The sequence below is a fragment of the Lissotriton vulgaris genome, chromosome 2_2 (genome assembly GCF_964263255.1).
Source record: "Lissotriton vulgaris chromosome 2_2, aLisVul1.2, whole genome shotgun sequence".
In the NCBI taxonomy this organism is placed as follows: Eukaryota; Metazoa; Chordata; class Amphibia; order Caudata; family Salamandridae; genus Lissotriton; species Lissotriton vulgaris.
Window position 1 is genome coordinate 74761952 of NC_141688.1, and position 27585 is coordinate 74789536.

At 46.6% G+C, this 27585-nt stretch overlaps 1 protein-coding gene across 5 annotated transcripts in view; it reads left to right on the top strand.

Annotated features, from left to right (window-relative positions):
- Positions 1-27585, top strand: part of SIN3A (SIN3 transcription regulator family member A) — an 802206-nt gene that overhangs the window by 230838 nt on the left and 543783 nt on the right. For all 5 annotated transcript variants that reach the window (XM_086959309.1, XM_086959306.1, XM_086959307.1 and 2 more), the window contains one exon: positions 9298-9474. In XM_086959309.1, the coding sequence (XP_086815435.1) occupies positions 9298-9474 (177 nt within the window). The remainder of the gene's footprint in view (positions 1-9297; positions 9475-27585) is intronic.

Genomic DNA, 27585 nt, shown 5'->3' on the forward strand with positions numbered 1-27585 from the left:
TCCTTTTTGCACTCCTATAAGCGCATGATAATTTTTCCCTCACCCAACATGACCACTGCTTTCACACCTAATGATGGAATGCACAAGGGGAAATTCTTTATATTGCGGCAGCAAATCAGAAGGGTTGGAGGTAAGTTTCTCCTTTGTCTACTCCACAACTGCTTCTGTTTACTTAGTTTTTCATGTTTATACCCTGCTTACGGCACATGATGGGATAGTGGAATATGTTTCCCGAGGCTGAAGTGAATAAGGCTCATTCTCGCTGGTGCTGGGGATTATAATCAACATTTGATATGAGTACTGCTGCAGTGACACTAAGCCCTTGTGGCTCCATGTTGTCCTAGTTGTCCCTGTCCTCTAACTCTGACTCCTTCCTCTACCGGGATGCCCTTCTCCACTTCTCAGCACCTAGCAGACTCCATTCTTGCTGCGCTCATTGACCTTGTTCTCTCACACTGACCTATGCTCCTCCTCCACGCTGCCTTTTTCCACCTGTCTGTCCCATTCTCCCCCAATCATACCTCCTCCTCCCTGTATTTGTCTTCTCCCAGTTTCTTCTGCTCTGCCTTGGTTGTCTGCCTATTACTTCAGCCATTCTGTTAAGAACAGCATTTCACCTGATCACTTTACCAAACTGCGATTCACCCCCTGTGCTGCTGAGCTAGTGCTTTAGTTTTCCAGGTTCTTTTCTTATAGCTTTCCTTCTCTTTTTTATAAGCAGCTGTACTGCTTGCTAATCATTTCATCTGCAGTTATCTGTATTCTGTATCTGTTATCTATATCTGTATTCTGTGCTGCAGCGGCGTCAACATCGAATACCTATTTAAAAAAGTGATGATCATAGCATATCGTTGTTATAGCATTCCAGGAAAACCACTATGCTTAGAGGCACAGTATTGCCTGTCTTGGATTGGTACAACAATGATTTATTTTTATTTATTTTGAAAGTTTTATATAGCGCGAACAAGATCTTTGCAGATATCAGAGCGCTTTACACAGAAGGGGTGCGAACAGGAGAGTGAGTAACAGGCCAATTAGGCTTAGCGCAATTGAGGTAATAAGTGGGGTAGGTACATGAGGGAGCATAGTCAAACGGGTAGGTCAATAAGGCTAACAGTACTAATAGGTGGAAGCAAAGACAATCATGTAAAACAATAATACAGGTAATAAAAATAGCAAAGGGATCGAAATAAGTAGTACAGTTCGGTGCATAGTCTTAAAGAGTCTGAGATAATAGTTCAAGTGTATTTAGCCATGAGGATAGCTTTTACTTCTTTCTTAAAAAGTGTGGTGGAGGAGATGAGCCTGATTTCGGGAGGGAGAGAGTTCCAGATCCTGGGTGCCATTCCTGAGAAGGAGCGTTTATAGGTTTTTTCCTTTCGGAATCTTCGAGGCTTCAGCAGAAGATTTGCGCTTCTAGTGTTTCTGGTGCCACCAGAAATTGTCAATTTCTGAGTTAGGTAACCGGGTGAGCTCAGGTGTACCGCTTTGTGTGTCATGCAAGCGATTTTCAGATGTATTCTGGCTTCAAGAGGTAGCCAATTCAGGGATTTCAAGTCAGGGGTAATATGTGAATTCTTTTTTGAACCAGTGAGGAGTCTAGCTGCAGCATTTAGAGAAGCTCTTAGAGGTGCAGTAGTAGTTAGGGGGAGTCCACAGAGGCGATGCTGCCATATTCTATTCGAGGGATGACTAGTGATTGTACTGCAGTTCGGAAGTCTTTGGCTGGGAGGAAGGGTTTAAGTTTCCTCAAGGTATTGATTTGGAAGTTCGCTCCCTTAGTTGCCTTGCTGATATGTTGCTGCATGTATAGATTGGTGTCAAGTGTTATGCCTAAGGATTTTGCTGAGTCCACGATAGTGGGTTGGACATTGAGTGCGGTTAGGTATGTAAGCCATATTTGCATGGTGGAGATGTTCGCTGGGGGGGAGATCAGAAGGAACTTTGTTTTCAGAGGATTGAGTTTGAGATGGTTATCAGCAAGCCAGGATTGGGTGCTTCTGATCGTTGAGTTCAGGAGCAAAATGTCTTTGGGGGATTGTAATTTGAGATAAAGTTGGGTGTCATAGGCGTACATGTGAAAGTGTACATTAGATGCTTGTAGCAAGGTGGTGAGAGGTTCCATGACTAGGTTGAACAGTGTTGGGGATAGTGAGGAGCCTTGGGGGACGCCTAGCGATACAGGTATTGGCGATGACATCAGGTTGTTGCTCTTGAATTTCTGCGTCCTGTTGTGTAGAAAGGAAGTGAACCACTTGAGAACAGTTCCAGATATACCCATTCTTGTGTTTAATAGTTCGAGTTGGTTCTCATGTTTCACGGTGTCGAATGCTGACGAGAGATCAAGGATGAGGAGGCAGGTGTCGTTTTGATCTAGGATTTGAAGTGCATCGTCAGTTATGTGAGTCATAGCAGATTCTGTACTGTGTCCTGCTCGGAAGCCTGATTGGTGAGGGTTAAGGAGATCAAACTGATCAATGTGTTTAGTCAATTGTATTTGTGCGCATTTTTCCAATAGTTTGGCGAGAGTTGGAATATTGGTAATGGGACGGTAATTGTTCAGATCAGAGGGGTCGGCTGTAGGTTTCTTTAGTATAGGTGTGACTTGTCCAATTTTGAGGGAGTCAGGTATGGTACCTTGTTGGAGTGAACTGTTGATAATTTTAGTCCGGAGTGGGAGAAGCAGAGGGGTAAAGTCTTTTACAGCGTTAGCAGGAAGGGGGTCCGAGGGGTGATTGGATGGTTTCAAGGTGCTGAGCAGTTTGCCAATTTCTTCTTCAGAGTAGGTGCCAAAGGAAGACCATGTGGCATTGTTTTTTGGTTCAGTGGGTGCTATGCAATGGGGCTTGGAGTAGAGGCTTGGTCATTGAGGAGATCACTCTTTATGTTGTTAGTTTTTTGGATAAAGAATGCGGAGAAGTCTTCACAGGAAGGTGCTTCGCGCACCGTGCTGAGTGGTTGGGGTTGTTCCTTGGATTGTGTTCTGATAAGCTCAAACAGTTTTCTCGGGCGTTTTTTTGCTTGGTCGAGCTGTAGGCTAAAGAAATCTGATTTTGAGCGTTATATTTTCCTGAAGTAGGCGTTTCTCTTTTTCTTCAGAGTTTTTAGGTGTAGTGCAGAGGGAGCTGATCCCCAGGTGCGCTCTGCCATTCGCATGTCTCGTCTGTCCTCATTGAGACTCCAGTCGTACCACGGACTGGAGGTTTTAGTGGGAACTCTTTTTAGCTTCATAGGTGCAGCCTCATTAATTATTGTGGTCATGGAGTTGAGATAGTGGTCAGTCAAGGATTGAACGCCCGTAGCTCCGGTAGGAGGATGTAGGAGATTGCAGCTGTTAGGAGGCAAAGAGCTCAGGTTGAGTTTTTTCAGGTCCCTTTTCCAGACTTGGGGCTTGAAGGATTGAACCGGGTTACATTTAACTTTTTCATTGATGTAGAATGTGACAATATGATGATCTAACCAGTCAGTGTTGGATGGACTCGAGTTGGATAGCGTCCTCTTTGGAGATAAGGTCCAGGATAGAGCCTTTCTCGTGGGTCGGGCTGTTGCATATTTGAGTGAGGTCAAGGGCATTGAGGAAATTTTTAAGACTATTTACCACTGCGTCATTGCAATCGTTCCAGTGGAGGTTGAAGTCGCCAAGGTATATTTGGGTGAGCTGTCGTCTTGAATTGGTTGAGATCATATCCATGATTTTTTGGGAAAAGATGACGTTGTCCCTGGGTGGGTGGTAAATGCCATGAAGAGAGCATATTGGCTTGCCCTCACTGATAATGTCGAGGCAGATGTATTCATATGATGTTGGGGATGGTAGGGAGGTGGAGTTGACTTTCAGCACAGTGAGGTTGTTCCTGTAGATGCATGCGATTCCACCACCTATTTTGCCGGACCTGTCAAGTCTAATAATGTGGTAGTTGGGAGGAACCAGAATATCCATTATTGGTGTAGAAGATTCAGTTAGCCAGGTTTCAGTCAAGATAATTAGATCAAGGTCCAGTGTTAGGATGAGATCAGCGATGACGGCTGAATGTTTCGAGGCGGATCTACAGTTCAGGAGAGTGCATTTGAGTCGGGGTGTGTAGAGGGTGGTAGAGGGTTCTAGAGAGAGGGATTTTTCTCAGGTTATTAGGGATGGATATTCTGCTGTTTAGTTTGGGGGTCTAAGGGGATTTGAGTGCATCGTGGGAATGATGAGGTGTGAGGTGGATGTGTGATTTTGGGGAGCTGGGTCGTAGGAGCGGAGGAGGGTGAGTGTGTCGAGGTCCGAAAGAGGGTTGCAGGGGCGACGAGGGCGATTTTTACGGTTGCGAACAGGGATTGAAGTCCATTAAGGGGAGCGTTGAGTGAGAGAGTCAACCGGAAGGGTCGGGGCGTGTTGGGAGGTGGAGGTGGGTGAGGGGTGTCTGGGGTGAGTGGCGAGTAGTTCTTTGATGATGTGCGTGTCTTCTTTGACCTGGATGAGGGTGGCCAAAATCTTGTCCAGTGTGGAGGTGGGAATAGAAATCCGGGGTGAGTGACTGACCGGGGAATTAGCGTGTAGGTGGGGGAGTGAGCTGGTGTTCGTGCAGGGCTCTGTTGTGTCAGTGTACGGGCTGATGTTAGGGGGGAGAGAGGGTTTAGGCGGGAGGGGTGTTGATGAGGGTAGGGAGCAGGTTGGTGGTATGAGTGAGGGCATAGGAGGTAGACGGAGAGAGCAAGGTGGAGGATTGGTGTGTTAGTGGTGGTGGGAGTGCAGGACGGGGGGTAATGGGGGCTGAGGATGGGGGGGGATGGGATTGGAGGTGGTCCTGTTGTGAGGTGGGGGAGATGTTAAGAAAGGAGGTGTGTTCTGCGAAGTTAGAGGGTAGTGGGGACTGAGAATATGTGGGATAAAGGGTGGAATTTGACGTTGAGCGTGTTGTTCAGGTGTTGAGCTAGGTTAGATGTGTTGTAGGTGGGAGCTGTGATGTCAGGGGTGCGGGGAGTGGTAATGGTATGCGTGGGGTCCGAGGGTTGGAAGGGGGGATGGGAGTGTCAATGGTATATGAGGGGGAGAGATCTGTGTCTGTTCTTGAGGAGTGTGTGGTAGCTACCTGAGCTGAACTAGGATAGAGGGGTTGTGGGTGGGAGCTGAGGAGTCAGGGGTGATGGGTCTGTCTCTGGATGAAGAGTGTGTGATATCTACCTGGTGCTGCCCTAGGTTAGAATTGTTGTGGTTGGGAGCTGTGAAGTCAGGGGTGGTAGGACTAGAGGTTGTATGGGCGAAGGTCCACGAATTGGAGAGGTGCTCTTTGAAAGTGGAGAACAGGTTGTCTAATAGTTCCAGGTTCCTGTCTGTGGATTGAATTAGGACGATCCCGTTATTGTAGATAGTAATGGTGGCTCTGCCTGGGCAGAGTTGCGATGGTGTGATGTAGAGTGTTAGCCCATGCTTGGATTTCCTGGTGGAAGAAACGGTGAGTAGGGTGCAGAACGCTTTTCTCCATTGAGCTCTGCGTATGTGGAAGATGAAATCGGTGTTCAAAGAACCATTGACCGGGGAGAAGTAAGTGTCAGCAAAGGGGGTTTCAGGGTGGGACCTCAGGAAGTTGTGTTTAAATCGTTTAGCTGCTTTTTTGGAGAGAGCGGGTGGGTAGTTGATTTTATATGTGTGCTTACCGACGGGATCCATGTTGGGATGGCGGTATGGGTAGGTGAGGGAGGGTGAGCACTAGTGATATACAGGAATAAGAAAACAAGTGCAGATACAAACTGTGGGTTGCCTGGATCAACAGTGACACTAGTGATCCACTAAGATCTATGAGGTAGCGATCGGTGCGTTACATGAGGAAAAGTGAAATGTGCAGGTTGCTAAAGTGTACACAATACCAGTGGAAGTATAGTACTGAAGTTGTACTGGACCAAACTACAGGTGCAACTAGTGTACGGGAGAAAAAGTGAAATGGGTGTGGGTTACAAAGCTGACCAGTGTAGGGGAAAAGTGAAATGGGTGCAGGTTACAGAAATATACAGAATACAAGTAGAGGAATAATACGGAGTATAATACTGATGGTATGCGTGAACACAAATAAAAGTGCCAACAGTAAACAGTTACATAGATCAAACGTGAGACTAGTGGGCATCAAAGGTATATGAGGTAGCAATCGGTGCATTACATGAGAAAAAGTGAAATGGGTGCAGGTTACAAATGTACAAAATACAAGTAGAAGTATGATATTGCACTGTAAAGACACTCTATCACAGGAGGAGAAAGAGTGAAGTGGGTGCAGGTTATAAAAATGTACTAACTACAAGTACACGTATAATACTGCACTAAAAAGGCAGACACTCTATCACAGGAAGGTGTAAATACACAGCTGTGTGACAGCTAGGTTACAGAAATATACAGAATACAAATAGGGGAATAATACTGCGTATAATACTGATGGTATGCGGGAGCACAAATAAAAGTGCAAACAGTAAACAGTTACATAGATCAAACGTGAGGCTAGTGGGCATCAAAGGTATATGAGGTAGCAATCGGTGCATTACATGAGAGAAAGTGAAATGGGTGCAGGTTACAGATGTACAAAATAAAAGTAGAAGTATGACATTGCACTGTAAAGACACTCTATCACAGGAGGAGAAAGAGTGAAGTGGGTGCAGGTTATAAAAATGTACTAACTACAAGTACACATATAATACTGCACTAAAAAGGCAGACACTCTATCACCGGAAGGTGTAAATACACAGCTATGTGGGGTGCGCAGTAGTTGAGATGAGACTTAAATGATAAGTTCTTAGGATTTGCTCAATTAATGACAGTGACTAGTCCAATATGGCCGCCAATGTTAGAAATTAGTCTAAGATGGCCGCCAAATAGTGTGGATAGAGATTTTAGTCCTCTGTATGTTGTTGATGCTTTGAGAGCAGGGAAGGGCAGCTTCTCTTTCTATTCGAACTAGCCCAGTTTCTAGCTTGCTGGGAGGGAGTCTTATCTCTATTTTGGTGATCTCCTGTGGAGTTGTGGAGGAGCCTCGTGGGTGTCTGGAGGTACAGGAGGGGATTTATTGCTTCAGTTTATGACCCCAGCCATTTTGAACAAAGGAGGTTTAGAAAGCTTGCAAGCGATTGGGGTGAAGTAAATACCTTTGTGTGGTTTCTGCTCAGTAGTTGTGCTTAAGTTGAGAGTTTTGCAGTCATCAAGGTCTAGCCATAGTGTGCATATCTGCATTGTGTATCGATTTCTTGCCAGTGGAAACCATCGTTTACAGGTCTGTTCCCCGGGTCTCAGAGGTAGCAGGGGGTCCGCAGGTTCAGGCCGTCGGGGTCTGAGGCTTCATGCAGCAGCAGTTGCACTAATCGTAGTATCATTCAAAGATTGCACACTGTGATGTTTACTGCTCAGACCTTTTGGAATGGTATTGTACATAGTCTATCTTTTTACCCCTAAAAGGTGATAGCTTGTTTCTAAGCTTGGCCGTAAAATTAGAAGTTTAGAGTTTTTTTTTAATATTTCTTTTTATTGAGAAAGAAAAACAAAGCAAGGCATCAACAAAATACAAAAGTGCATAGACTGTACGAGGGCAGTGCGACCGTCAGCAGATATTACAATAAACAACGCATTGATGGGGGAAGGGGGGAGGAGGAGAAGAGAGTGCAGCAGTAACATGAAAGCAATCAAGAACAGTTAGGGGTCAGGGGGAAAGCGGGACATCAAGGACTGCAATCGCTGGTGGTACACATAGGTCCCCTCTATATGGATTCCAGGGACCCCAAACCTTATGCCATTTTCGTGGGCGACCCCGAGCCAAATATACAGTTTTTTCCCTGAACATGCACCAATCCATGTTTTCCATTCACACCTCAAGAGTAGGAGGCCTCTGGGACCCCCACAACTGTGCAATGTTCCGTTTGGCAATCATGGCCCCTAGAGTCACCCACTGGGTCCGTGCCACATTATGATCCGTGGACTCCCAAACATTCAACAGGCAGCGCCTGGCCTCTGACAAGAGAGCCACAGAAGTTTATAGTTGATACACCATGTACCATACCATTTGCAGGATGGCCGCACTCTGCGGTGTATAATTATATTTTTTATTCCAAGCATTTGCCCACTGTGGACTTGTGGTGGAATTGCTTCGCCATACTTTATTTGACTAAGTTTTGCACATTCTTGTTGAGTTTGTGTATGTGTGTGTTTTAATATGGCATGATAAGTGAATGAATACAAAAATAAGTCGGTGTGTGAACGGTTGGATCTGTGAATGCAAGGACGTGTGATACTGTTATGACTTAAGTGGCTTGGCTCACCAGCGACTGAAGAGACATTTTCAATTATTAAGCTGCAGCTGCCTGCATTGCCCTTGCTTGTTTGGTTGCTTATTGCTCTGTTCTCTGATTCACTTTAAAAAATGAACTGCCTGATTAATAATTGCTGTGCACGATTGGACACTGTAGCTAGTCTCTACAAACTTTAACGTTGCAGAGTTTATTTCTTTTTTGTAAATGCTAATAGCATAAGAAAACCGTTTCCTGCTTTATTTTCTTTCCCAAGAACTGCATTCTGGAAATGTTTTTTCTGTTTAATATAATTTTAGTGGCTGATGTGTATATTAAAAAATAATCATGTTGCCTCCTCCGGCCATTTTTTGTTTTTTTTTGAAGAATACATTTTTTTAAATGTTTATGGATTCGAAACTTAAGTTGAGATACTGTACTGGATATACATTCAGTGAACATTAGAATTACGAGGCACTTTCCCTAACCTAATGCTCTAAAACAAACCTCCAAAGTCTATTCAGGCTACACAGTTAATAAACAAGGTAATTTCTATTTTGCTGTTATGCATTCAGAGGCTTACTACAAGCATACTTGTATAGATAGAGGTAGACCGATTTGAAATCTAGTGTATGTTTTTTAAAACTATAGACTGGATGTATGTACACTTGGACTGCTTCTTTAATATGTTGAGGGCAGTGTTGGAATCTGTTCAGTTAACACTAACCCCACCAGTATTATCTGTGCCTTAAATTCTAAGCAGAGAATATTAATTTCCCTTACTCGTTTTGTTGAACAAAATGACCGTTTAGTCTGCACTGAGGAAATTTCATTTCTGATATAATCAATAAATTTCTTTCGTATAGTTGACATATGTAGATTGTTTTGGCTTATGTGTACTTTGTTTAACGGTGTGTTAATACACGAATCTGAATGTGATTCCCTTAAAGTTGTGAGCAAAGACCAAATTCACTTATGCTCTTGTCCCCCCCACACTTTAAATAAGGCATCCCCATCAGTTTGAAAAACGGCTTCCTTATGTTTCTTTTTTCCCCAAAGGTGTCAGCTGTCCAGCAGAACTCCAACAACCATGGTCCTGCTGTTGCTACTGTGCACAGTGGTCACCATCACACTACGCCAGTTCAGGCTCATGGGACGCCTGTAGTACAGAGCCACACGCACACCACCCCACCAGCAGCTCCAGTGCAAGGCCAGCAACAATTTCAGAGGCTGAAAGTGAGTGTGTATACGATAAACCTTTGCCTCAGATACATTTTACAGGGACTGTGGAAACATAATTGTATTACTGTGTGTTTGCATCTAACATTGGCTGCGCTGTCCCTGGTTTTGCCACAGGCATCATGTCTGCACTATTTAACTTATGCTTCCTGCTTGTTTTTAGGTCTGGGTCTTGACAACAAAGCTACGAAGCAGACCTATTGTTTTAAATACACTTAAGTGAGCTTTGGAGTACACCGCTTTCATGCAGCTCTTTTCAGCTGTTTCTTAAGAATTTGTCAAGTCATATCTTGGCTAAGCACAGGAGACTTTCTCATCTGATGCTGTTGCTTATTAAGGTGCATCTTTCTGCCTCGAGTGGAGTGTTTGATTTAAACTTCACGAGATACTGGTTTACAATTAATAGCCTCTGTGGGCTCCTTAATACTAGTTTTCTGTCCTTTTGACTTGTCCTTTTGTGTCCGGTCTTACTGACAACCTTCTGTCTTTTCTCTGTGTTTACTACTGTTCTTCCCTCTTGCTCTCCCTCTTTTACCTAAAATGCTACTTGTTATCCCACCCACCACGCCTGCTAGTTATTCCCTTTCAACCCTCCCCCTCTCATGTTTCCTTTTGATGGATTCCTTTAGTTTCACCGGGTCCTGTCTGAAAACAAGGGTTCTCGCTTTCAATACACCCCTTTTTGTTTGTATGTCAAAAGATCAGGCAGCAATTAAGCCTTCATCATGGTCTTCCTTTTTTTCCTGTGTCCTAGAAATCTAGGAACAATAATAAGGGCTACTTTTCCATCCCGCCGTTGACATAAAAGAAAATCCAGGCTGTGTTGAAGGCAAGGAAGAACTAGAAGTTCTATAATGACCAGAATGAGGTGAAGGAGGTAGGAGCTTTCTCCTTAAAGTGGAAGGCAGATGCAATCCAAAGCTCAATAGAGGATCTATGATGTCTCTCGGCAGCGGTGACTTGCAATCCAGAGACCTCACTAAAGGTTCAATGAGAGCCAAGTAGAAGCTTTATTAGGTACAACTCATTATGATCCTATTGTTTTGATGATTCACCTTGTAATGCTGAATGCACAACACCAGAAATTTAACAGGCACCTTAGGAGGATGTCCCTTTCTTTTGTACCTTTTTTTTTGTTTTGCTCGGTTTCTCCCGTTGAGGGGCACGCAACTACAACCCCTGGTCCTGATGCATTTGAGGGACCAAGAATTTAGCCTGATCAGTCTGGGGCTAATAAACAAAATTTCAAAACGGTCTGAAACCAGTTCTAGAGATGGATCTCTGGAATTCACATTGTTGTCTTCCAAGCTAGAGTAGTCCCAGCCTGTTGAAGAAGCAAAAGATGGGTGCTTACACAGAAACTTGTGGTGTGCCCAATAAGGTACTGGTGGCAGGGATAGGTCCTAAATTTTGCCTATCAGAAGTCAGGGACTGCCAAAGGACTAGGGTGCTGAAACTCTTTTGGAGGCTTTGAAAGTGAGAGACCTCCTCTTATGTCAGATCATGACAATTACAAAGAAAACAGTATAAATGAGAGGAAAATAAACTTTGTCTAGAGACCTTTTTGGGCTAGTCTTCAAGGGGCGTGTAGTTAATGTGCAAATGTATTTATAGCTTTGTTTACTGAAATCTTGGTCTCTGTGTTGAGAGAACCTTAATTAATGATTCTATATTTTGTAGAATGTCATTGACAACCTAAAGACATGGATTTATCGTGGTAAGTATTGTCTTAAAGGTAGTGGGCCTTCATTATAGATTTTGACCTGACAAAAGCTGCAGTTTTTCTGTAACTTGTCACTGGTTATCTGCGAGGGTGATGGTGTTTTTTTAACTGTTATTCTATCAGGCACATCTGTAAAATGTGGTATCTCATGTTGTCAATTATATATTGCTTATATACCTGGTATTCTATATTGACTGTTTTGGCTTCATGTGCATTAAGGTGCATCCTTTTTTTTTTTTTTGTAAACGAAATGCTCCGGCTGTACAGTGAATTGAGCGTTCTAGTTAAATTATACGAAAGGCCTGATTTTAGAGTGTCTGAATTGCTGGTTATTTTTTTTAATATAAACTGATTTTATTGTGTCAAATATGAAACCCGATGCCGAGCTCTGTAACCCAGAAGACATCTGCCATAGTATATAATGCTCTATAATGACATTGACATATAGATTATATACTTTCAGAATCGTAAACATAAAAACAAGAGAACATAAACATTATAACCCCCCCCCCCCCCCTTGCACTATTTCGCCACACCACTCCAATGAATGAATTTTATCGCTATATTGTTGGTCCCTCACCCTACAGGCCTGTATGATTATACTAGGATCGAGACATCCGCTGGGGGCACTGGATCTAGGTAGCGTCCCCGATAGTCGGCCCATCTCTTACAGATCTTTGGATGTTTTTGCGGGCATCCTATGGCTTTAAATATTGGAATCTCCAAACTCATACAAAAGTACATTCTTCTATGCCGACAGAGAAGGTGGGACCGCTGCTTTCCACAGCCTTGCAATATCCATTTTAGCCAATGTGAGTCCCAACAACATCAGATGTATTTTATTAATATTTCCCCCCGACACCCTCCATTATGTGTAGGATTACCAATCTTGGTGAGGAGGGGAGCTGCCCCCCCAATACCTCCGCAAGACAAGCCAGTACCCCAATGCCAAATCGTATGCATGAGGGATCCCTCCTCCCGACCGCAGCGCAAGTATATTGAGGATGACACTAGGCCCGCGCTCCGCTTTGGCTTCAATGGGGCTAAATTCAGGGAGGGCCTCTAACCCCGCGCTGCTAGGGAAAATGGCATGCCTGAATTGGAGGTATTTATAAAATTGGGTTTTTGACAAACGATACTCTTGCTGGAGGTCTTGGAAGGATTTCAGGACAGAACCTCGCATCACATCTCCTAAGGAAGATATACCTATATTGTCCCAACCGCGAAATACAGGTAGAGATGCCAGTTGTGGCAATCGCCCATTGTGCCACAGTGGGGTTTCCCCGGTCAACTATTGCTGCCTATTTTTATCACAAATCAAACCAGTGAATTTGGTTACTGCTAGATGGGGCCTCTTCCCCCAATCCTCTTTCCTTCCTTCCTTCTGTATGGCTCGGTTAGCCTTTCAGTTGGCTGTAGGCTCAAGAGGGACGATCATCCAGGGTTACATGACCTGATCTCTGTGGCAATGGTGCCCTCCTTACGCAAGCTTGCATCCCATTTAATGCTTCCATCTATGGCCTCAGTACGAAGGGCAGAGAGATGAAGCGTGTCTCCCATTGGCATCTGCCCTGTTATGCTCTGTTAGGTTCTTTAAGGGCCTAAGGCTGAAACTTCTCCTGCTCAAACACAACACTAAACTCCAGCTCTATTTCCCAGTTGTTAGACCATTGCTTCGGCTACGAAGTATCAACCCGAATCAGCTAAATTCTCCTAGTTGGTAGGGATAGTCACTTCTGGATTTTAGTTATCAAATACCGCTCAGTAGGGATAATCGCTCCGATTACAGGCCAACATTTCCTAATATGTGGGAATAGTAATTACAGTTTGACAGATACATCTGCCTAAGGATTCCTCACCTTATGAATATCCCCTGCGCCAGCATTCTGCTGAATTGTTTCCTAGCTCTCTACGCCGACGAGGATGTCACAATGCCACGGCTCCACTCGCGTCTCCGCATGACATCACCAGAGTCACCAGAGTCAAAAGAGAGCCTAGTTGGCGTGATGACCTCAGTTCCCTTTTTTCCGCGCCGTCGACGCGTAACGATTTTCTGGCACTCTCTATATTGTTGAGATCCTTTTTGTTATTCTAACTTTAAACTGTTGCTATTAGGATGTTGTCTTCGAGGAAGTCTGGATTCAAGACCTGTAGGGAATGTGGGGGTCACATGTCCATCACTGACCCCCATGAAGATTGCTTATGGTGTTTGTCGTCTGATCACGATGTGGAGGACTGTCCAGTTGCAGGAAGATGAACCCTAAGGCTCTTAAGGAACGGGAATCCAAGCTGTTTATGGCTAAGGCAAAGAAGGAAGGAAGAGGCCGTAAAAGAGCTAAGTCGAAGTATTCTGCTTTCTATTCGTCGAAGTCTCCTTCGCCGGACCCTCTACGTCGTCAAAAAGAACTTGTCTCCTTCTCCTACGCCTTCTCCTTGAGTGACTCCGAAGAGATCTCCTTCTTCAAAAGGCACTCTGGCGCAGACTCCGGCGCCGAGGGGTTCGCCGGATTATCAAGGGTTACCAGTCAAGGTTGATCCTTCTCCTGTGCATGAGGTCGAACCCGTGGCTCCGGTAGATCCAGCAGTTCCGACGCCGGATGCTCTTCGTTCGGATTCTGGAGCAAATTCATTTCCGCAATTTCCTACTCCAGGTACAGATCCAATGCCTTTTTTAAATGTAATGTATGGGGTATTTGCTAAGGCAGCCTTCCCCTCCGGAGCACTTTCGGGTCCCGTGGGTCTGCTGGCCTTCAACTTGGGTCTACTTCAGCATTATGCCCAGGCACCCTTTGTGCCTTTCATGCTAACAGAGCCGTCATGGTAGTTTCTGGTTTTGAGGGTTTCGGCGCCGTTCATGGAGACCCCGGTGCAGTCTGGTGGACCTTCATCTCTGGCTCGTGCGGCGCTTTTTCCGCCTTCGGATCCTCCGACGCCGGCTCTGGAGATGTCGGAGGCGCGTGTGACGCCACCGCCGCCGATTCCAAGGTTTCGATCAAGGAGAGAGGCACGGACTGCTAAAGGAAGACCAGTGTCCGAGACAGGAGGTTGAAGAAGGTGAGATAGATGAATCAGTGGATGATTTTGAAGGTATACAGGACGCAAGTGGGCTGGACACTTCTGAGTGGGAGCTTACGTCCACAAGGGCTTCTCCAACTCAATAGGTAGCTGCATACCATACTGTTCCAAGAAAGGCTGCACATTAAACCTGCACTGATGCCAGTGGGGGATTTAATGTAAAATGCTCGACAGAGGGCATCTTAGAGATGCCCCATGAAACCTAACCAACTCCCAGTGTCCGGACTGTGTGGCTGCCACCACCAGACATGTTTCTGGACCCCTGGGACTGGCGGGAAGAACGGCGGGAAACCCTAAGTGAGGAAAGAGGGTGAGCCAGCCTATGCCAACCACACCCCTCAGGTGGGAGAGAAGAGGTAAAGCACGACTCTGAGCTGTGGCCATCTTGAAGATGGGTGGCCCTGCCCAATCACAGCTAGGCTCCTGCCCCCCCCTCCCACAGGAGGGGAGCAGGCTAGGGATTGTACCCACCTCAGGAAAGGGACCCATTTGTCCTTGCCCTTGCCTTATCTGTAACGCCTCTAAATTTAGTATTTAGGGGCACCCTGAGCCTTCCTTCCTCAGATCCCGATTGCAAGAAGAAGAACAAGAAGACCTGCCGTGCAGCTGATAACAAAAGGACGATGCCCACTGACTTGGCCCCAGACCCTTACATGCCTGTTGATCCTTGAACCTGCTCCTGCGAAACTCCGGCGTCTCCTACGGACAGCAACCTCTACAACCCCGGAGGACCTGCCTGCTTTGAACCTTCCAAAAGACTGGGACTTCCACGAGCAGTGGTTCTGCTCAAACAGCAATACCCCATGTCTGAGTGACCCAAGACCACGCGGCCGTCCCCCCGGCAACTGTGACCCGAAGTGCAATGCCCAAAGACCCTCCTCGACGAATCAGACGACGCCTGCAGCCTCAGTACCAGGGACCTCTCCAACCGCGACCAGCTTGAGGGTAAGATTTCCTGACTCCAAAAGACACCCCTGCACCCGGCGCCATGTGAACCGCCTTAAACTCTACAATGACAGGGCTGACATCACCATGCTGATGGTGACTGATGAGGAACAGGAAGCAGAGAGTGAACCTCTCCCTGATCTCCTCGCTTACAGCCCAAAAGATGGGTCAGTGGATGGAGTAGTCTTTTCATACACCCTCTATGCCCAACAGCAGACGGACTGTAAGCAAGTCTTGCAACAGTATGCTAGTCTCTTTTCCCTGAACTCTGGTCTGACCAACTGGTGTACCCATGATGTGGACACTGGTGACAGTAACCCTGTCAAAAACAAGATCTATCGACAATCCGACCCAAGTCAAGGAAACCATCAAAGCTGAAGTCAGCAAGATGCTGGAGTTAGGGTTTATTGAACCTTCTGATAGCCCCTGGGCAAGCCCAGTGGTTCTGGTCCCCAAGCCTCATCCAGAGGGTGGAAAGAGAGATTAGGTTCTGTGTGGACTATAGAGGGCCCAGCTCTGTCACCAAGACAATGCTCACCCCATTCCAAGAGCAGATGAGTTGATAGACAAGTTGGGTGCAGCCAAATTTCTCAGTACTTTTGACTTAACTGCAGGGTATTGGCAGATTGGCATGGCCCCAGGAGCAAAAGAGAAAACCGCATTCTCCACACCTGATGGGCACTATCAGTTTACTGTAATGCCTTTTAGGTTAAAGAATGCCCCTGCCACCTTCCAGAGGTTGGTGAATCAAGTCTTGTCTGGAGTCCTTTAGAGCAGCTTATCTTGATGATATTGCTGTATTTTGCTCAACCTGGCATATCACCTGATCCACCTTGGAAATGTTTTACAAGCCCTGCAATCTGCAGGTCTAACTATCAAGGCATCCAAATGCCAGATAGTGCAGGGCACTGTGGTGTACCAGGGCCACCTTGTTGGTGGAGGCCAGGTACAACCCTTACAGCCCAAGATCCAGAGTATCATGGAATGGGCAGCTCCAACAACCCAGACCCAAGTCAGGGCATTTCTTGGCTTGACTGGGTACCACAGGAGGTTTGTGAAGGGATATGGGTCCATTGGACTCCCCTCACAGAACTCACCTCCAAGAAAATGCCCAAGAAAGTAAACTGGACTGTTAGCTGCCAAAAGGCTTTTGACACCCTAAAAGAAGCAATGTGCTCAGCACCAATTCTAAAAGCACCAGATTACTCCAAGCAGTTCATATTGCAGACTCATGCCTCTGAGCTAGGGATAGGAGCGGTCCTATCCCAGATCAATCAAGAAGGCCAAGACCGGCCTGTTGCTTTCATGAGCAGGAGGCTACTTCCCGGAGAGAGCAGCGTTGGAGTGCCATTGATTGGGAGGCCTTTGCTGTGGTTTGGTCCCTGAAGAAGTTGAGGCCCTACTTGTTTGGAACTCACTTGCTGGTTCAAATTGACCACAGACCTCTCAGATGGCTAATGCAAATTAAAGGGGAAAATCCAAAACTACTAAGATGGTCCATCTCCCTACAGAGAATGGACTTTGAAGTTGCACACCGACCAGGGACTGCCATGCCAATGAAGATGGACTTTCCTGGTTCTTCCACGTAGACAACTTAGACCTTTAGTTTGGGGAGGGGGGGAAGGAGTGGGTTGGGGGGGGTGAGAAAGTGCCACCTTTCTTGCATGGGTATGCCCCACTTTTTGCTGAAGGGCTGATGTACTTTGACAAAGTGTGCCATGGGCTCCTGCCAACCAGGTACCCAGGGCCTGTGTTCCTTCCCTAAAACTGTGTTGAAACTAAAACCTAATTGGCATCTCTGGCCACCTATCAACCCCTAGTAACTGGTACTCTAGGTTCCCAGGGCATGGTGACCAGGGAAGACCCCTGAGGGCTGCAGCACTTATCCAGTATTGGGGTATCTTTCATAGATTCACATGCTTAGAATCATCCCCGCCGGTGGGAGTCTCGCGGTACAATAAAATATATACATTATAGTAATAATAACATTACACCATAGGCTTTAGTAGATAGCAAAGTCACTACATTAGCCTATCTTAGTCCTTTTGCAAAAAGAACCAAACTTGGAAGCAACCCAATCAGGCATCAGCCCCTCCTAGAACCTTCCCCACAGAGAGGCAAAACCTCAGATTTTTTTTACCGCACCTCGTGTGTTCACTGAGCTATGCTCAGTTTTTTCCCTCTAGCTTTACTTTTTTGAAGAAAGTATGTCTGATTCTAAGAAGTTTGTTTTTGGCCTGTTCTTCATGTGGAAAGAAGAGACTACACTTTAAGGACCCACACTACCCATCACACAAGGTCAAGGCCTGCAGGATTTGTAGAACCTTCCCTGCCAAGACCTTGAAGGATAGAGAGGGTCGTCTGCTGGTTTGGTTGGAGAAGTTGAAGGCATCATCTAAAGTGGTTTCTGAAGGAGAAGAAAGTGTCAGTCCTCAAGTGTCCACCCCAGTGACCAACAAGAGGGATAAATCCGGAGATCCTCCTGAGAAGCTAAGACCTTGAAATCATCCTCTTCTGAAGTGGGTCACTCTTCCTTAAAAAAAAAGGTCTCTTCTGAGGTAAAATCAAGAGATAAGGTGAAGGTTTCTCAGAAAACGACCTCAAAATCTCAAGATCCTTCGTCGATGAGTAGAACATCTTCGTCGACGAGAAAATCACCACCGAAGGTGAGTGGATCTTCATCGCCGAAGAAAAGTATACAGTCAACGAGATCCCCGTCGGCGGCATAGACGACGAGTGTCCATGCGCCGTCGACGACTGACATGTCAACGCCTGCTTCTTTGTTGAAGATCTCATCGACGATGCCTCCACCGTCGACAACAGTCATCCCGTCGTCGAGGAGTATACCATCGACGCTTCATGTTCCGTCGACGAGCCATCCGTTGACGATGATACCATCGGCGAGCCCACCATCGATGATACTACCGTCGACTATCTCACCGTCGACTATGATTATGCCCTCAACGACGAGACCACCGTCGACGACCAATTCAACCATGACATCGACAACCACATCATCGACTATGTCTTTTTCGACGACAACTATGATCACAGCGTCGGCGATGCCATCTGTTACAGCCATTACAGCAGAATATGAATCACCATTGACATATATTGCTGCCACTTTGAAGCGTAAAAGACCTCCGCCTTTACAATTTACGCCTACTTTGAGCTGTAAATTGTCGTCTACCAGACCATTTTATCATGATGTTTTGAATATTTCTCCTTTGCCTCCAAGCTATTACTTGGAGGAATCAGAAGATGATGACACCTACGGACAGGCACATGATCCGTCACAACTAAGGATAAAATATGAAGACGATGATGAAGAAGAAGAATATTATGAGCCATGTGAGTCTCTAAGGGAGCTTCAAGAAGTTTTCCATCAAGAGCCAGTGGTACAAATGCCTGCTTCCTTGCTTCAAGATCTGATGGCAATGCTACAACGACTACAATAGTCGTTTTCCTCCATCTCCACCTCCACAACAACCTGCTCCTGTACAAATGCAACCGGTGGCTCCTGCAACACCAGTTTCTGAGCCCCAGGTGACGTTGCCTTCAAGCCTACTTCAGGATGATGATGGGACACGGTACCGGAGATTGAAGAAATTCCTAATTGCCCACTACCGTAGACGAATGGGATGAATATCTAATTCCGGCTCCAGCTTCGCCGATCCCTCCAGCTGCAGATTCTCCTCCTGAGGACATAGGAGGATTCCATGCCATTATGGAAAGAGCTTCTACTAGGTTTCATCTAAACATGCTGGTACAGAAGACAGAGTGCTTCTTATACGATTTTAAAGACCAAAGCATAAAATCTGCACGCTCTATTCCCATAATTGATCACATATAGAAAGAGGGAATAAAAATTATGAAAACTCAATTTTCTGTTCCGGCAATCCTCCCTAGGATTATCAAAGTACAAAGCGCCGGAGGATGCAGCAGCCTGCTTTTCAGGGCACCCTGAAGCTGACTGTTATTTCTCAGGCAGCGCAAAGAAAATCAAGGAACCCCTCACCTCCAATAACAGCTCCTCCTGACAAGGATGGAAGGCGTCTGGACAATATAGGCAAACGATTTACCACAATGGCGGGTGCTACTGTTCGAGCTACAAATTGTTTAGCCATTCTCAGCAGATATGACAGTCAACTGTGGTCGGACATCTCGCCCTATATAGAAGCTCTGCCAGATGATAAGAGAATGGAGGCTAGGAAAATTCTCATGGAGGGTGAAAGAGCCGCTTCCGAGATCATTGATATCTCAATGGATATTGCATCTCTTGGATTCCGTCAACTAGCAGGAGCGGCTACTCTTAGAAGACAGGGCTGGCTGAAAGCCACGAGTTTTCGCCCAGAGATCCAGACGAAGATCCTGGACATGCCTTTTGATGGCGATCTCTTGTTCGGTAAGCATATTGACGATGCACTACAAGAGATAAAGAAGGACACCGAGACCGCAAGATCATTTGGTTCCTTGCAATATCGGAAGACACCCTTTCGAGGAGCAAGGGGTAGAGGTTCCTACTCCTTCCGAGGAGGCTACCAGAAATACCAAGAGCAGGGGAATCGGGGTCGATACGGATATTCGTACCAGCAAATTTCCGCAAACCTACAGAAACCCTCCAACGGCCGCCTATAGGCAACAGGGCAAGAAGCGTCATCCTCAAGGCAGAGATTCTGCCAGAAGGCAGTGACATTCCTATTGCACCTGCTTCAGACTTGCCTCAAACATTCAAGATTTCTATTATTATTTCCTAACATTTCAACAATTGGAGAAAAATAACCAAAGACAAATTGGTATTGGACGTTATAAAATTCAAAACACCCTGGAGTTCACCAAATTTCTTCCCCCTCCTCCGCCTCTAAAGAAAAATCCACCACATCTTTCTCTACTCAGGAAAGAAGTAAAATCAATGTTGTTAAAAGGGGCGATAGAAAGAGTCCCTCACTCTCAAGCAGGAAAGGGATTCTATTCTCGTTTTTTCCTGATAAAGAAAAAGTCTGGGGATTGGAGGCCGATCTTAGACCTGCGAATGCTAAACAAATACTTACAAAAGAAATCCTTTTGCATGGTAACACTTCAAGAAATTCTTCAGCTTTTGGACCATGCCTATTTCATGACAACCTTGGATGCGTATTTTCATATCCCTATTCACTCCAAACATCGAAAGTTTCTGAGATTCACTGTGGCAGGTGCACATTTCCAATTCAAAGTCCTTCCATTTGTCCTGTGTTCACCTCCAAGAGTCTTTACCAAATTTCTAGCTCCAGTAGCAGCTCATCTCAGGTTGCAAGGTATCCAACTATTCCCATATCTGGATGACTGGCTAATAAAGGCTCCTTCCCTTCGCCAGGCTTCTCTTGCAACAACCAAATGCCTGCAAACGTTTCATTCGCTGGGCCTTTCGTTAAATGCTCAAAAGTCAAACCTCTATCCTTCTCAAGTGATATTTTCTGGGAGCAAAGTTGGACACTATTCAAGACAAGGCATTCTTATCCACAGAAATAATATTTCGTCTGCTCTCTCTAGCATCGAACCTCCTAAAAAGAAAGTTTGCTTCAGTGAGAATGATCAAATCTTTTCTGGGGATTCTTTCGTCAGCAATTCTGCTTGTGCCTCAGGCGCGGCTGAAGATGAGAGGAATTCAAGAGGAGCTGGACAATCAGTGGCTCCAGATCTCCGGTTCATTCGACGACATGGTCCAAGTAACTCCAGTTATGAAAGAAACGCTTTCTTGGTGGAGGTGTTTCAAGAATATATCAGTAGAGCTCACTTTTCTGCCTCCAGTTCTGGATTTTATCATCTCAACAGATGCTTCCCTGGAAGGTTGGGGTGCGCATCTTCAAGACCTGGCCTTAAGCAATGGCCAAAATGCACATCAACTTTCTGGAACTTCGAGCAATTTCACTGGCCCTGCAGTCTTTTCTACCTAGTCTCCGAGGATCTACAGTTCTCATCAGGACCGACCACACCACCTGTATGTATTACCTAAACAAGCAGGGTGGTACAAGGTCTCAAATTCTGTCCCATGAAGCTCAAAACCTCTGGAAGTGGCTTCTCCAGCACAATATCACTATCAAAGTGGAACATCTTCCAGGGGTCCAAAATACCTGGGCAGATTCTCTCAGCAGGACAAAGAAATCGTGTCACGAATGGGAGCTGGATCAAACAATACTAGATAATGTCTTTCGAAAGTGGAGCAAACCAAATCTGGATCTCTTTGCCACCAAAGACAATCGGAAGTGCCTGTTCTTCGCAAGTTGGGAGCCGGAGAGAGGTACAATGGGGAACGCTTTCCTAATGAGATGGACGGGAATCTTTGCCTACGCATTCCCTCCTGTTCCTCTGATCCCGAGAATTCTGCACAAAATGAAGAAGGAACCATGCTGCATGATTCTGATTGCACCATAATTGCCACGTCAGCACTGGTTCACAGAGCTTCTCCTTCACTCCAAGTGCAAACCATTCCGCTTTCCGATGCTGCCGGATCTGTTAACTATGAGCAAGGATCAGATTCTTCATCCTTGCCCAGCTCAACTACAACTCCTTGCTTGGTTCCTGGGCTCACAGATTTCAGAGATGTAGACTTAACTCAAGAATGCAGGGCCATTCCAAATAAAGCAAGCGCCCCTTCTACATTACGGACCTATGCCTTAAAATGGATTAAATGTCCTCCCGAAAAGATTTTGCCTTATCTTTTGTCGCTTTCAAAGTCTGGTCTAACGTTTGCATCGGTTAAATTGCATTTAGCTGCTATTTCTACTTACAGAAGATCTTCAGGGATGGCATCACTCTGCTCCAATCGCCTCATTAAGCAGTTCTTGAATGGACTTTTCAGAACTTTCCCACCTATTAGAGCTCGTCCTCCGGAATTGAGACTGAATTTGGTTTTACAACAACTGATGAAACATCCGTTTGAACCCATTCATAAAGCGGATATCAAGTATCTCTCATGGAAGACGGCTCTTCTGTTGGCACTCACATCTTCCCGACGAGTGAGTGAAATACAGGCGTTTACTATAAGGTAACCATATTTGAAATTTGCTAATGATTGTCCTCCTGCGGACTAATCCCACATTTATACCTAAAGTTCCTATTTCATTTCATCTCAATGAGCCGGTAATTTTGCGGACATTCTTTCCTAATCCAACTTCGGCAGCGGAGAAGTCATTGCATACCTTGCATGTCAAAAGATGCTTGAAATTCTACATATGTCGGACAGTGTCCATCAGAAAATCTGATCAGTTATTTCTCTGGTATGGTGGACCCAAGCCAGGCTCAGCTGTAACAAAAGCTGCTGTTCGAGGCATGTGGGCTGCTGAATTCATATCTGTGCATAGATCGCCGCCTAGTGTTGGGTCCGGATGATTGCACACTGTTGTCCTGGAAGAGTCTTCGAAGTATCACGAGATAGGTGGCTCCTCCCATGGAATACAGTGCGCATAGGCATCGACTTTCTTTTTGGCCAAAAGGCCTTTAGTTATCGTCGGTATTGTCTTGCGATCGGTGCCCAGTTCTGTTCCAGGTCAGTTCCCGAGCCGGACATCCAGAGGAGTCGCGTGGCTTTTCGACACTGAAGGCCCGGTCGACGCCAAAGGCCTTATTGACGAACCATCATGGAACGGAGCCCGTTCAAGAGATGTCCTGTGTGCAACTCAATATATCCTCATATCGACGTCCACCCGGTGTGCAACAAGTGCCTGTCGCCAGATCACGATGAAGCCAGCAGTATGGCTTGTTCTCGTTTCCGCTCTAAAAAGACAATTCGACTTTGACGCGCAGCGCGCAAGGAGGCCCAGCAGACGACACCTGACCTGGTGAAAATTTTCGATACCGAGGAGAATGAGGGAGTTGAGCAAGAAGTTCGAGAGAACCCGTCTGATCCTGCATCGGAGATCGACTCCAGCTATGACGCTGATATTGAAAGGGTCGATAATGAAGACGTCGTCGACGAGGTAGGAGACGACGATGGGGCGTTTGGGGCCGTGGAGGATAGCTCGAGCGAGGAGCTAGGCCCAACCGTTGGTACGGGGGCCGAGACCGAGACACTTAAGGCTCAGGTCGAGGGATCGCCACATGGCCTTACCCAAGATCTTACACTTGGTCCTACAGCCTCGCCTCAAGGCCCGGCTTCGGACACTTCTAAGGAGCCACAGGTTGACCGATCGAAACAGAAAGCGAAAGCATCGGTGTCTATGCAACCGAAAGCACTGGAGTCTAAATCGAAACCAAAAGTGCGTATTGCTTTGGTTGGCTCGAAGTCCTCTGAACTATCGGCACAGACGAAGCATAAAGGTGTTATCGACCCGGTGAGGTCGCTAAAGGCTGTCGAGCCGAAGACTGGGACACCGAAAAAACTGGTCGAGGACGTCGATCCCAAAAAATCGGCGCCGAAGGCCGTCGACACAGACAAAGAACTTGGAGCTCAGAAGGTTCTCGATCCTCCGCGTCGACCAGACAAGGCTAAGAGCGGTACTAACCTCGTGTCCACGCCTTGCGGTGGCTCGAAGGAACCCGTCAAATCGACGCAGCCGTCCGCCTCCTTTTCGAAGCAGGTGTCGGAATCGCTGAAACAAATTAGGGAGAAGGCTTCAACTGTCGGACCGAAGGATACTCCACCAACCTGCCTGCCTGCCAGTAAACCGCGAAAATCTTCGGCGCCCATCCAGTTCACGCTGCCGCCGACAGTGGTACCTAAGGCCTTTGCCCTGAAGGCGGCCGTCGAAGCGTCCAAGAAGGTGTCCACGGGGCCGAATCCCACAACTGCGGTAGTGGTCACAAAGCATCGACAACCTCCGCTTGAAGAGCAGTCGGAACAATTCATTGACGCAGACACGGGTAGACTTTCAGTTTACAAACGAAAGATCGCCCCGGAACAGCCTATGGAGTCATACAAAATTCCATTAAAAAAGATGGATTCGACTACATCACCCAGTCTTGTCGAACCTATATCACCACATGGACAGGACACTGCTCCTATCTCGCCCACTTACTCGGATGTGGAGACGGGGGAAGGTGACAATGAGGAGTACAATTATCCTATAGACACTGATCCTGAAGATCACAATGAACCCTGGGCAGATGCTGCTGACCCAGGAGATCCACACACTGCCCCAGACAGTCATGTGTATGCTGTAAAAACCTCGCCTACTGAAGACTCGGCGGCATTTAATGCACTTATTGAAAGGGCAGCCAAAAATCATGATGTCCAGCTCCATGCTGACCCTATTGAAGTGGATTTTTTGTTTGACACCTTTTCCACCTCAAAACGAACTGTCAAGACTCTGCCAATGCTAAAGGGTGCTGGAGACATTTTTAAAGAGACCACGAGGGCCAGGGTGATAAACCCCAGAATTGAGAAACAGTACAAACCGGCGCCTGGGGACCCTACCTACATCAAGGGACAGTTGCTGTTGGACTCTCTGGTTGTCTCCAATGCCCGGAAGAGGGCAAACTCACAAACAACGGGTGATGCTCCTCCCCCTGACAAATAATCTAAAGTGCTAGAAGCATCAGGGAAAAGGGTGGCAGCTCAAGCGGCCAATATCTGGCGCATTTCCAACACTCAGGCACTCTTAGCCAGATATGACAGGGCCCATTACGATACACTTGAGACCCTGTTACAACACTTGCCAGATGAATATAAGGAGGCAGCGGAGATGCTCATACAGGAAGGGAAGCTTATATCAATTGCTTCTATCAAGTGTGCACTGGACGCAGCAGACACCGCTGCCAGACCCATTAACACGAGTGTGATGTTACGGCGACATGCCTGGCTGAGAATCTCCGGTTTCAAGCCAGAGATACAAACCACCATACTAAATCAGCCTGTAAACCCTGATCACTTATTTGGACCAGAGGTGGGCACCACCTTGGAAAAGATCAAAAAGGACACTAAGACTGCAAAGTCTATGGGGGCTCTCCAGTCACAGCAGTTCAGGGGTGGTTCTTTTCGTCGCTCAAACAATAGAGGAGTTTCCAGATGCCAGCTGTCCCAGCAAACACAGTACAGTAAAGGTGGCGCGCAAACCACCTACACCAAACAAGGTAGAGGTGGCTATCGTGGAGACAGCACCAAAGGCAGAGGTCCTGGAAACATCTCCCGATCCTCCGCCTCTAACAAACAGTGACGCCTTGTCACTGCCCCCTGACCATACAACACCGGTCGGGTGGAGACTACAGCGGTTCCTGCCAGTCTGGAAATCCATCACTACAGACAGGTGGGTCAGGAAGCTTATCCAGTACGGTTATTGTCTGGAGTTAACATCCACTCCACCCAACATACCCCCAAGACACCGTCCTATGTCCACAGAGCATTTGCACTTATTGCAGCAGGAGGTAGTCCTCATGCTGCAAAAAGGAGCAATCGAGCTCGTGCCTGTAGAAGAAAGAGGTACAGGAGTGTACTCGCTAACTTCTTGATCCCAAAAAAGGACGGGTCCCTCAGACCCATACTGGACCTCAGACCCCTAAACCAGTACATTCTATCAGAACACTTTCACATGCTAACATTGCAGCAGGTTCTACCGTTACTCAGTCAGGGAGATTTCCTCGCAACATTAGATCTGAAGGATGCATATTTTCATATTCCGCTACACCCGTCACACAGAAAATACCTCAGGTTCACCATTCAGAATCTGCATTATCAATTCAAGGTCCTCCCTTTCGGAGTGACGATGGCACCCAGGGTGTTTACAAAGTGCCTGGCGACAGTGGCTGCACACCTACGGAGACAGAGAACGTTCACGTCTACCCTTATCTGGACGACTGGCTTATCCAAGCAAAGTCGGCCCAGCAATGTGCCACCCACATGTCCCACACCATTCACCTTCTTCACGATCTAGGGTTTTCACTGAATTATCCAAAGTCCCACCTTCAGCCCGCCCACGTACGGCAGTACTTGGGAGCGACAATAGACACTGTTAGCAAAAGCACAGCCAAATTCAGTGAGGATCCACAGCATGCAATTGCTGATACTGAAATTCAAACCACAACACTCGCTTCCAGCACAAGTGTTCATGCAGTTGATAGGCATGGTGGCCTCCTGCATCTTCATAGTCCCGCACGCGAGACTACACATGCGTCCGTTTCAGGAGTGCTAGGCACGTCAGTGGAATCAGGCTCACGGACAATTGAAAGACCTAGTGTTGGTGAGAAACCTCTTCCTCATGGCAGAACACCTCCCAGGCAAGGACAATCAGATGGCGGACCTGCTCAGCAGGCACAGCCACCAGATGCACGAGTGGGAGATACATCCATCAGTACTCCAACCGTACTTCCAACAGTGGGGTTATCCAGAGATAGACCTGTTCGCCACAAGGGAAAACGCAAAATGCCAAAGCTTTGCTGCCAGGGTCCCACACCCACAGTCGCAGGGAAATGCTATATGGATGAACTGGTCAGGCATATTTGCGTACTCTTTTCCCCCAGCACCGCTAATACCGCTAGTGGCACGCAAACTGAAGCAACACTCGATGACTCTCATCCTGGTTGCTCCGACGTGGGCACGCCAACCATGGTACACCACGTTTCTAGAACTCTCCCTGGTACCGCATCAAAGGCTGCACCTCACGCCCAGGCTTTTGACACAGAACCATGGTGACATTCAGCATCCAGATCCGCAACAGCTCAACCTGGCGATCTGGCTCCTGAGGTCTTAGAATTTGGCTACCTCAACCTGCCTCCTGGCTGTATAGATATCATAAGGGTGGCAAGATAGCCCACCACTAGAGCATGTTATGCGGCGAAATGGAAGCGGTTTGTCATTTATTGTGCCAACAACTACATTAATCCGCTAGATGCATCTACTCACAACATCATCTGTTACATCTATACAAATGCAATCTGGCCTATGCTTCCATTCGTATACATTTATCCGCAATAGCAGCTTATCTCCAAAACAGGCAGCATCTCTCACTTTTCAGAGTGCCTGCCATCAAAGCTTTTCTGGAGGGACTCAAACAAGTTATTCCTCCCCGACACCCACCAGCACCTGTATGGAACCTGAATGTGGTCCTTACCAGACTGATGGGTCCAACTTTTGAGCCTCTACACTCATGCGAGATACAATTCTTGACGTGGAAAGTGGCTTTCCTAATAGCAATCACATCGCTACGACGAGTTAGTGAACTTCAGGCACTAACTATCCAGGAGCCATTCATACAGATTCACTCCAACAGGGTGGTACTACGCAGTAACCCTAAGTTTCTGCCTAAAGTGGTTTCACAGTTCCATATGAATCAAACTATAGAACTGCCAGTGTTCTTCCAGAATCCGGATTCAGTGGCAGAGAGAATGCTCCACACACTAGACGTCAAGAGAGCTCTAATGTACTACATAAATGGGACAAAAGATTTTAGGAAGAC